Source organism: Cryptomeria japonica, chromosome 5 (genome assembly GCF_030272615.1).
Source record: "Cryptomeria japonica chromosome 5, Sugi_1.0, whole genome shotgun sequence".
Taxonomy (NCBI): domain Eukaryota; kingdom Viridiplantae; phylum Streptophyta; class Pinopsida; order Cupressales; family Cupressaceae; genus Cryptomeria; species Cryptomeria japonica.
This window is the reverse complement of record NC_081409.1, coordinates 252494767-252505604: the sequence shown is the minus strand read 5'-3', so window position 1 is coordinate 252505604 and position 10838 is coordinate 252494767. Positions and strand designations below refer to the sequence as shown.

The following is a 10838-nucleotide window of genomic DNA, read 5'->3' as shown; positions in this document are numbered from 1 at the left end:
TCAATCAAATGAGTTAACAAATCAATCTATCATGTTAACAGATCAATCGATTCACTTAACTAATCAATCAAAATCAGTGAACTATCAATCATCACTTCAGTTCAATATCTCACCCAATCCATCGTAAAAATCTATAAAAACAAGATCATTTTCTCAATTCAATCGAGAATCACATAATTATAATCTTCAAAGCAATTGTCTATCTTATGTAGGAATTTCAGTGCAACACCTAAGAGCCATCCTACATCCACAATTCGGAGAAGAGCAATGGAAGCTTTGTCAAATCGATTGAGGGAGTCTTAAATTAGAATTCATTTCAATTCAATTGATTTACATTATTCGATTGTCATTTAGGAGCATTTCTGATTAGATAAGAGTTGTGATTCGCTCTTAATAATTTGATTATTCTAGAAATGATGAATTTACCCCTAAGAAACAATTACTATGAATAATAATAGATGTTATTAATAATTAATATTAGAATAAGTTATTATTATATGTCTGTTATTATTATTATTGTTGTTGTTGTTGTTGTTGTTGTATAGATTAATTACTAGCTATTGCACATTGGTGTGCAATGGGTATGTCGAAGAGATTTTGGAAGGACAATTAGGAATTTTTTTGTTTTATTATTTACATACATTTGCACATACATTTGCACAACACATGAGGTCAATTGAGGAGTGATAAATTCAAATCAACTATTTGTCCATTACCAATAGAGAGAGAGGGCATGGGGCAGGGATATAGAGGGGGAGAGAGAGAGAGAGATGGATGAATAGAGGAAGATATATCTAGAGAGATAAAGATAGAGAGGGAGAGCTAGAGAGGAAAAGATATAGAGATATGAAGGAAGAGGGAGAGATGGAGAGAGATATAGATGGTGAGATACAATGATAGAGAGATATACAAGGAGATATAAAGATGGGGGGAGGGAGAGTGATAACAATAGAGAGATAAAGAGATGTACAAACAAAATGAGGTAGGTATTAACAAATAGAGATGAAGAGAGGGAAATATAAAGAGAGGGAGGGAGAAATATGGGATAGGAAGAGAGGGAGAAATATCTCAATATATATGGAGCAGGAGAGGGAGAGGGAGAGAGGGAGAGATATAGTGATATAGGGAGGTAGAGAAAGATATGGATAGAGAGTAGTAAGAGAAAGGTAGATAGAAATAGAGAGCTGGAGATATAGAATAGATGAGATAGAATTAAAATGAGAGAGAGAAGGGGGGAGAGATTAGAAGATAGCTCAATAGATAGAGTGGTTTATGGAGAGAGATAAAGATATAGGAAGATAAAGGTAGAGAGACATAGATAGAGAGAGGAAAAAGAGGTGGGAGAGAAATCAAGAAATATAGATATCTAGAGTAGGAGAGATGGAGTCAATAATGAGATACAAATAGAGAGAAAGAAGAGATAGGCAGATACAGATATAGGGGTAAGAGTGAGAGAGAGGAAGAGAGATAGAGAGGGGGGAAAGATAGATATATAGAGATGGGGAAGGAGAAATAGGGAGTGTGTGTATGTGAATGCAAGAGATGGAGTGACCAAAATGGAGATTCAGAGAGGAGAAAGAATTATAGAGATATAGAAAGAGGGAGTGATGAGGAGAAAGGGAGGGAGAAAATGAGAGACATGTGTAACACAAGAAATATAGAAGGGGTGAGAGAAATAAATATAGAGAGAGGGAGAGATGGAAGGAGAGAGGAAGATGAAGGGGGAGAAATAAAGATAGAAAAAGGAGATAATGATAGAGGGGGAGATAGAGAAATAGATAGTTCAAATGATATATAGAGAGAGGTAGAGAGATAAATATATAAGGAAAGATTATGAGAGATGGAAGAAGAGATAGAGTCAATAAGAGGGAGATAGATAGTGATAATGACATAAGATAAAGAGGGAGAGGGAGATATGGGAAGAAAGAGATAAAGGAGCCAAGAGTGAGATATAAATGAGGTGATAGACACAAGTAATAGAGAGATAGAGAGATAAATACATAGAAAGGGAGGGAGAAATAGGGAGTGTGTGTGTAAGAGAGTGATAGAGATAGATTTAGGGAGAGAGGAATAGGGAGTACACATGTGTGTGAAAGAGAGAGTGAGTGAGATATGGAGATAGAGATAGAGAGGGAGAGACCAATATAAATAGTAAAGATAGGGTGGGGGATGGAGAGAAATAGAGAGAGGATAGAGAAATAGAGAGATATAAAGAGAGGGATAGATAGGGATAGAAAGAGGGAGCGATGGAGATATATATATATATATATATATATATATATATATATATATATATATATATATATATATATATATATATATATATATATATATATATATATATATATATATATATATATATATATATATATTGGGAATGATAGAAAGGGAGAGAGAAAATGATATATATATTGGGAATGATAGAAAGGGAGAGAGAAAATGAGAGACACATGTAACACAAGAAATACAGAAGGGGCGAGAGATAAATATAAAGAGAGGGAGAGATGGAAGCATAGAGGAAGAGGGAGAGAGAGAAATAAAGATAGAAAGAACGAGATAATGATAGAGGGGGAGATAGAGAAATAGATATGAAATGATATATAGAGAGAGGTATAGAGAGAAATATATAAATAAAGATTAGGATGAGATGGAAGAAGAGATAAATTGAATAAGAGATAGATAGATAGTGATAATGAGATAAGATAAAGAGGGAGAGGGAGATATGTGAAGAAATAGATAAAGGGGCCAGGAGTGAGAGATAAATGAGGTGATAGATACAAGTAATAAAGAGAGATAGAGATATAAAGATAGAGAAAGGGAGTGTGTAAGAGAGTAAGATAGATAGATATAATGAGAGATAAATAGGGATTGTGTGTGAGAGTGTGCGAGAGTGAGTGAGATATGGAGATAGAGATAGAGATAGAGAGGGAGATACCTATATAAATAGTAAAGAGGGGAGAGGGATAGAGAGAAATAAAGAGAGGATAGAGAAGTAGAGAGATATAAAGAGAGGGATAGAAAGAGGGAGAGATAGATATATTGGGAATGATAGAGGGGAAGAGAGAGAGAGAGAGAGATGCAAGGAGAGGTAAGGAGATAGAGAAAGAGGAGAGAAATAGAGAGGGAGATAAAGGTAGGGTTGTTAGATTTGTACATATTGATTTAATTTACAATATATAGTATGTTATGTTATATTTATATTTGATAATATCTATTATAGAATCTAATTTATAATAAAAAATAACTATAATAAATTATTTTAAAAATATTTTTAGTAAAATATTATACCTTAATTGTATGTTATATTATTTATATTTAATAATTCCTATTATAGAATATAATTGATAATTATAAGTATAGCTTTAATATTATTTAAAAAATAAATTATAATGTTAATATTTTAAATTATGATTTTAAAATAATAATTAATTAATTTTAATTATATAAAATATAATATTAATTTTCTTATAACATGATTTGAAAATATTAATTAATTTGGTTTTAAAGATAATCAACCACACCTGGACGTTGGGAAGTTATAAAATATATATATGCATAACCATAATTGAATAGTGATTGTTCTTCTTCAGGGAATCCTGGTCCAACAGGGATAGGAGGTATTGGTTGAGATAGTTGTGGCGAGGTTCATTTCTTCTTTTCTGTGTATATAGGGTTTCACACCAATAACTCTATGGAAGTTCAGCTTGCTATTTGGTATGCGGTTTAGAGAGCTTATGCACAGGGTTGGAGAAGGGTTATCTGTGAATTTGATTAATAGGTTGATTTCGAGGTGGTTGGATGGGGTTAATTGGTAGATAGCTTAGGTTCTTTGACAAATTCTCAGTTTGAGTGGGTTTTTTGATTCTCTCTCTTTTTTTCATATTCCTTGGGAATGGAATGGCGTAGTAGATTGTTTGGCTAAGTGGGCGTCTGATCGTTTGGAGGGATGAAATATTGTTGATAGGAGTTCTTTGTCTTCAGATCTTTTTGGTGTGTTAAATCAATTAATGGACAAGGATAGGGCATTTTAATGGTTGGCTTCTGTTGAGGCCTCCAATCTTGTTTCTTTGTATCTATTTTTTGTGATTAATAAATTTTGATCCCCTTTAAAAAAAATACAATAATTGAATTTAGGGGAGAGAAATTGAGAGGGAAAACAAGGGTATATAGAATATAAAATGTAATCTTTTTAAACTATGAGTTTAAAATAAAAATTAATTTCATTTTAAAAACAATCAACTATGCTTGATCATTAGAAACTTTTATAATAATAATTATTAATATTATTATTTTTAATTTTTTTATTAAAAATATATTATTTTTAAATATATATATATATATTAAATATTATATTCAATTATTTATATATAAAATATATAATAACTATTAAAATAAATAAAAATAAATATTTTAAAAAAGTTTAAAAATGAAAAAATCTAAATATACAAATAGCCATTTATTGTAGGAAAGAAAAGTTAGCTAGTTGGCTAGTAATTTTTTATTTTTAATTATCTAATAAAGAAGTATTCCCTTAATTCTAGTGGTCAGTCATTTTGCAGCTTTGAACGTCCCTAGAATAGAGTGGATTTCACATGGCAAGGAAAACCTTTGTAAGATCATTTATTTATATTATTAGTTATGTGTTTGATGAATTTGCTTTTTCATCTATGCAACCGTGCGTAAATATAGGCGATACCGGCGACAACGAGGAAAAACAGATATGGCAAATGAAAAGTCAAATCCCGTTACAGGAATTTATGAATGACTGGAAATCATTCAATTGTCTTGCATTCATTTGGTGTATTCACAGCCGTTGATTTTATAAAATAGGTCACTCTCTCAAATAAGGAAACGCCTTCGACGTTAATTACATGTGTAGTTATAGATGATACTAATTATCATATTTTTTTTTATCGGTAAAATTTAGGTAATTTTATTAATATTATCAAAAAATACAATAAGATTTGTCATAGTTTCAGCTCCTCATGCTTCAAATCCATACAAATTCACAACATCTATCCTATCCACCATAGCTTCTACATACAAATTTTGTCACAGTTTTTGCTACTCCTACTTCAAATCCATACAAATTTAGTCTACATCTATCCTATTCACCATATTTTCTACAAAAAATTGTGTTTCCCATCCTACTACTCACAGATATATTTCTAAACATTAACAAAAAACAAAAACAAAATTGACAACCCTGACCATCCTTCCTTCTTCAGCAACACATGGACATTATGACGATAAACTTCTCTCTCACTGTTCACCTCACCCTGTAGAGACAATTCCACTCATTCTTTTTGCCTTTGTCTTTTAATATATTACTACAATTCACAAGTTCCAACTTTAATACAAAAGCATTATGACATAAACGTATCTTTGTGAATAGAAAATATGTTATTTTCATATTTTCTATTCACAAATTGAATTGTATTCTATAACATATTAACTTATAAATAATTTCCTATCCACATGACCATTACGGCATTACACCCCTTTGATAGAGGTGCTAATTATACAACGAACCATTTAAAATATATAATAACCAAAAAAATAAGTAAAGTTGCTGTTAAGGCCAATAAAATTAAAATTCAACTGAATGAATTGAATAACATTCATGAAGGTATGCACTTTACCCTTATCTCATTCTCTAATTCAATTTCGAGCTCCTAAGGAGTGAAAATGCATCTTCGTAGTCCAAAAAACTACCCTCACTAGGTATATATATAAACTTCGCCGCATTCAGATTTGCGACAAACTCATAGTTTAATAACCAGAACTGCTACACTCTATACTGCGGATAATATCTAGAATCTCTCGAACGTTTTGTATTGATTTCTGATTTTTTTTGGTTCACCGATTTGGTTTTCAGAGTTAAAAGTACGCGTTTTCCATTCAATTTGATGGTTTGTGGTAGTTTCATGATCTACTGGACCGGCAATCCGCATTTAGATCAAAACACCATATAGCATAAATCTAAACGAGAGATATTACGTCAATGGACCGGCGAGATCTGAACTGGTATGATTCCTTTCAGCTTTCAATCTTTGTTATGCAATGAACGACGAATCATTGGAAGAGTTTTGTTAATTGGTTTCTTCTTTTCTCCAGGAAAAAATATTGTACTCTACAACAATTCAATGCCAATATATCGCATTAGGGCTTTTTAATTTTTTGGATGAAAGAGAACTTAAAGGCCATGGCTCAACTGCACCAGAGGCAGCAGCAGCAACCATATAATTCCATACCCACATCAGCCAACTCTACATCCAACATTCCCCATAGATCAATTTCAATTTTTAATCCCACAGGCTTAATCATTTTGCTTTCACTGGTTGTCATATTGGGCGTCTTTTCCCCATGGATTGGATTGCCGGTATCTTTGTTTACTGGTACTGGGTGGTCGGAGTTAAAATGGAGGGAGTATACTCTGGATCAGGCAGTGCAAACTGTGGCAAAAAATGGAACTGTTATAATCTGTGCTGTTAGCCAGCCTTACCTGCCCTTTCTCAATAATTGGTTGATCAGCATTACCAAGCAGAAACATCAAGACCAAGTTCTCATAATTGCTGAGGATTATGCTACCCTCTACAAGGTGAATAAAAGATGGCCTGGGCATGCTGTACTTATTCCTCCCGTCCCTGATCTGCAGACGGCACATCGCTTTGGATCCCAGGTTTGTGGTGAAGAAGTACATTGTCATGAATGAATCTTGGATTGAATTTTTGTTTTACAGTTGTTATGTGTATGCAAGGCCATAATAAAGCATGCATTTAGAAGCACTACTCTTTGAAGGCTCTAAACTATTTTAGCGTTTTACTCAATGCATTCAAATTTCATATAAACATTGAGTAATGAGGTTTGCTTGTAGAATGACATGACTTGACAAATTTGTGTAGTGTTTTAATGGTCTGATTTCTTGTCTGATAGGGCTTCTTCAATTTCACATCTCGCAGACCTCGTCACCTGTTGCAAATACTAGAGCTTGGTTACCAAGTCATGTATAATGATGTTGACATGGTCTGGCTTGCAGACCCTTTTTCCTTCTTCAAAGGAGACTATGATATTTATTTCACCGATGACATGACTGCGGTACTTTCTCTTCCCTTTCTTCTATATTATTGTTTAGTGATTTCCTTGGAGATAAAGATTACTATCAATTGGTTTGTATTACATGTAGAAAGAAGCTATTCTATTTTTCTAAAGAAGGAATTGGTTTAGTATTTTTTAAGAATGAAAAACCTACTGTGCGTTAAATCTTGCTTTACTGCATATCCTGATCGGTTCAGCTAGAGACTACCTTGTAGATAATTTTTAGAAAACTGCATTGACAAGCAAGACAATATAGTACGGTAGATGCCAAGGAAAGTAAAATAATAGGTACATTGTGTGAAATTGAAGAGATCTTTCCAAAAAAATTTGTACTCAAGGGAGTGAATTACTCTAGAATCTGGATATTGACAAATGTAGGTGCCATAGAATACAGATATTTTATTCTAGAAAAACAGATGGAACAGAATCCATGAATGTTTTTCATGAAACAATGGAACCACGGTTGAAGATAAATGGAAAGATATGAATGGGTAACAGTGGTAGATAAGAATTCAGAAAAGTTGAGAAAGTAAAAGGGTAAAAGGGAGATTATCACAATTGTGTTATTTAAATTTTCTCCTTTATTTTTCTCTCAGTGGCCACCATTGCAAGATTCCTCAAATCAGAGTCCTAGCAAACAGCTTGAGCTGACATTATCTATTAGTGATTTTCTCTTCAGTTAGAAATATCAGGAAACATTTTGAATCTGTTGGTTCAAAATGAGAATGGACCGGATATTTTTAAGAGTAACACAAACGTTTTCCAGTCTATTTACATGAAAGAAATGCCAATTAGGTTTTGTGAAATTTTATTGCCAAGGATCTCGAGCATGCAAACTAGGATTCTTTGAATTGCTGGTTAGGATTCTGTTATTCATCCTTTTTTTGTGTGCTTCATAATTGTTGAATAATTTGTTTTATTCACTTTTTTAGATATAAATTTTAGCATATAATATATCCATTTTTTTGTTTTAAGGAAAACTCATCGTATTTCTGTAGTCTGCAGGTAATACCAGGTGATCATTTATATTTTAACTATTAAGGAAAACTTGTTGCTCAGAATTTTGTTAAGTTGAAATAAAAAAGAAGCATTATGATTCATGAACCTAAAGCTTTTCTATACTAAATATTTTATGAGTGAAATGTGTCCATTAAGTCTTTAAGATTTTGAAGGTAAAATATTCTAAAATCACATTGAAGTCTGATGCGGGAGCATCCTTGGTGTACAGAAATCTTAAATCAACAAAAAGATTTTTCTTTCTTTCTTTGTTTTGCAGGTTGGGTGTATGTGTTAGGGGTTTGAGTTTACATTTTCTTCATTATGTTTATGAAGATCTTTGGGTGCTTATGCGTTAACACAAAGGGATGCAGTTATTGTCAGTGGAGGCTACCAATTTTCTTAACCAATCTGAACAATCCGAGTTGTGCAGTTATGACCAGATCATACTTGCTGCCCAGATCATAGATGGAACTTTATCAGAGATGGGTCTATTTGTTGTATCATTCAAAAATCACTAGTCATTCAATTCCCTTAAAAGATTTCAAAAGTCATCCAAGGAATCTGTGTATGTGCCTTGATCTGAGATTCAATCTTCGTATCTTTCCTATATTGGATTTGCACTTTTAGGCCTTGCACCTAGGAGCCATTGGACAGCTGTATTATCACCTCAGTGGCATAGGTTTGATTTTGGAATCTTTGCTGGACTACTCAGAAGGTAGAATCAGCTTGGGGCCAACGGAACAAATTTTACCTGCTTCAAAACATAGGCTGCACCTAAGATCATGCTTGTGAATTAATTGTAATGTCCCCTAACGGGCCCTCTTATATTCTGTCCTAGAATCACAATTTTAGTACATAGAAAGAACAATAGAAGGACATTTATGTCAAATAAAGCTTGGTCTGGAACCTACACTGTCATTATGTCATATTACATTATCAATGATATTGTCAGCATTATATTATATTAAGAGCCTTATACTATATCATATATTTATAGCATTATACTATATCATATTACATTTATATTATATTAATAGTATTATATTATATTATTCTTATTATTAACAGCACCCTATCACATTTATCTTATTGCATTATTAACAGTATCATATTAACCATATTTAATTATCATAACCTTATCAATATTAATAAGACCATATTTTATTATTATTGTTAGTTGGGTTGTTAATACTTATACTAAATTAGTAATGCACTGCCCTGTATACTTATCACTGTCCCAAAGACCATACTGTGCTGTTTCTAATAATCAGTTTGACTGCTGGGTTTTTCCTGCTGTATTCCCTTGCTCTACGTGTGAGTCCCTATCCCATATCCCCCCGTGCCCTCTTATAATGATTTGCTGGGCCTTAAATTGGCGCGTTGGTGGTGAGGGGTTGCAAAGGGAAGGACTTGACTCCTTCCATTTCAAACGGTGCCTTTGTCTACTTTGCTATCGTATACCGATAGCCTTATTAATTAATACTTTGCCTTAAACTAGTATTAATGATCAATCAATTAACATTAGATAAATATATTACTTAATCAATTATATTATGGAAGAGAAATCAATTAATATTATATTGCTTAATTAATTGAGTTAATATTATATTGCTTAACTGATTCAATTCATATTATATTACTGGTAGAAATAAATGGATGATTAATCAGTACTAAATAAGTGTATTTTAATTTAATTTTAATTTTTATTCTTTTGAATTTTAGTTTTATTATTATTAAATTATATTTCAAAGTGGGGACATTACATTAATCCGCATTGAGCATATAAGTTGCAATCTTACTAATGCGCTCATTTTAGAGGCTGGTCATGATCTTTAAGGGATGGTAACGGGTTTTGGATGTGGATAAATACACATCGCTTTGTTAATGTAAGACATCTCTTTATTTGTGAAGTTTCTATCTTTTGCAAATTGTAAATAGAGTCTAATCTGTTGTAATTTGGCCTTTTGCCTTGTTGTATGAGTTGAACGTCTGAATTCAATAAAAGATCTGTTGTTCTCCATATCCATCTCTGTGTTTATTCTATTGTGCAGCGTTGCATTTGTATTGTGCTGTTTAGTTTGACAGCCATTAATTGGTTTCTTAAAACTAGATCCACATCAAATGATTTCAGAACAAGGTTTGCACTTGCAAAGTATGAAGTCTAATGAGATATATGAGAATTTATGAAGCTTGATCTGTGTGGTGTGCCTTGTAGTTGCACACAATATTTTATTTTACCCGTAGCTGACAATGCCACTCAGAAGAGTGACTAGTAGAGAGTCTAGAGACTGAGCTAGAATTGCCATGGTGGCTGGCAGCTTGGATGAAGTCACATAATTATTGCAACTGATATAAAGGAAGATGGATATGATGGAAGTGGATCAACGTAGAGGGTTTTTCTAGAGGGAACACCGCGATGCCTTAGTGGATGAGGAATGAAGTGAGGAGGAATAGTAAGGGTCAGCTGAAGCACCAGATTTGGATGTAGGAGAGGGAAGGCTATTGCAAGCCATCTTGAGGACTGACAAGGGCCTGTCAATGGAGGTGCCAAGTTTTTCTTGATTGTTAGATCTAGAGGAGTTGATTGATTGGATCACTGAAGTAGAAAAGTATTTTGAGTTTCAGGGGATCACGGACCTGCAGAGAGTAAGGATCACTCAAACTAAGCTCAAAGGACATGTCACATCGTGGTAGAATGAATCACAACTGCAGAGAACAAGGAGAAGACCACCCAATAGAAT

The 10838-nt window shown here is 33.0% G+C and overlaps 1 protein-coding gene across 2 annotated transcripts in view; it reads left to right on the top strand.

The window, feature by feature from the left end:
* The first annotated feature begins 5590 nt into the window (after nt 1-5590).
* The window catches only part of LOC131027772 (UDP-D-xylose:L-fucose alpha-1,3-D-xylosyltransferase MGP4), a 54741-nt gene continuing 49493 nt past the window's right edge, over nt 5591-10838 (top strand). Inside the window, exons 1-4 of one of the 2 annotated variants that reach the window (XM_057957857.2) lie at nt 5591-5724; nt 5879-6027; nt 6118-6682; nt 6937-7098. In XM_057957857.2, the coding sequence (XP_057813840.1) occupies nt 6185-6682; nt 6937-7098 (660 nt within the window). In that variant the 5' untranslated portion in view covers nt 5591-5724; nt 5879-6027; nt 6118-6184. Of the gene's footprint in view, nt 6028-6117; nt 6683-6936; nt 7099-10838 lie in introns of both variants that reach the window. The other variant, XM_057957858.2, reaches the window with a different exon arrangement.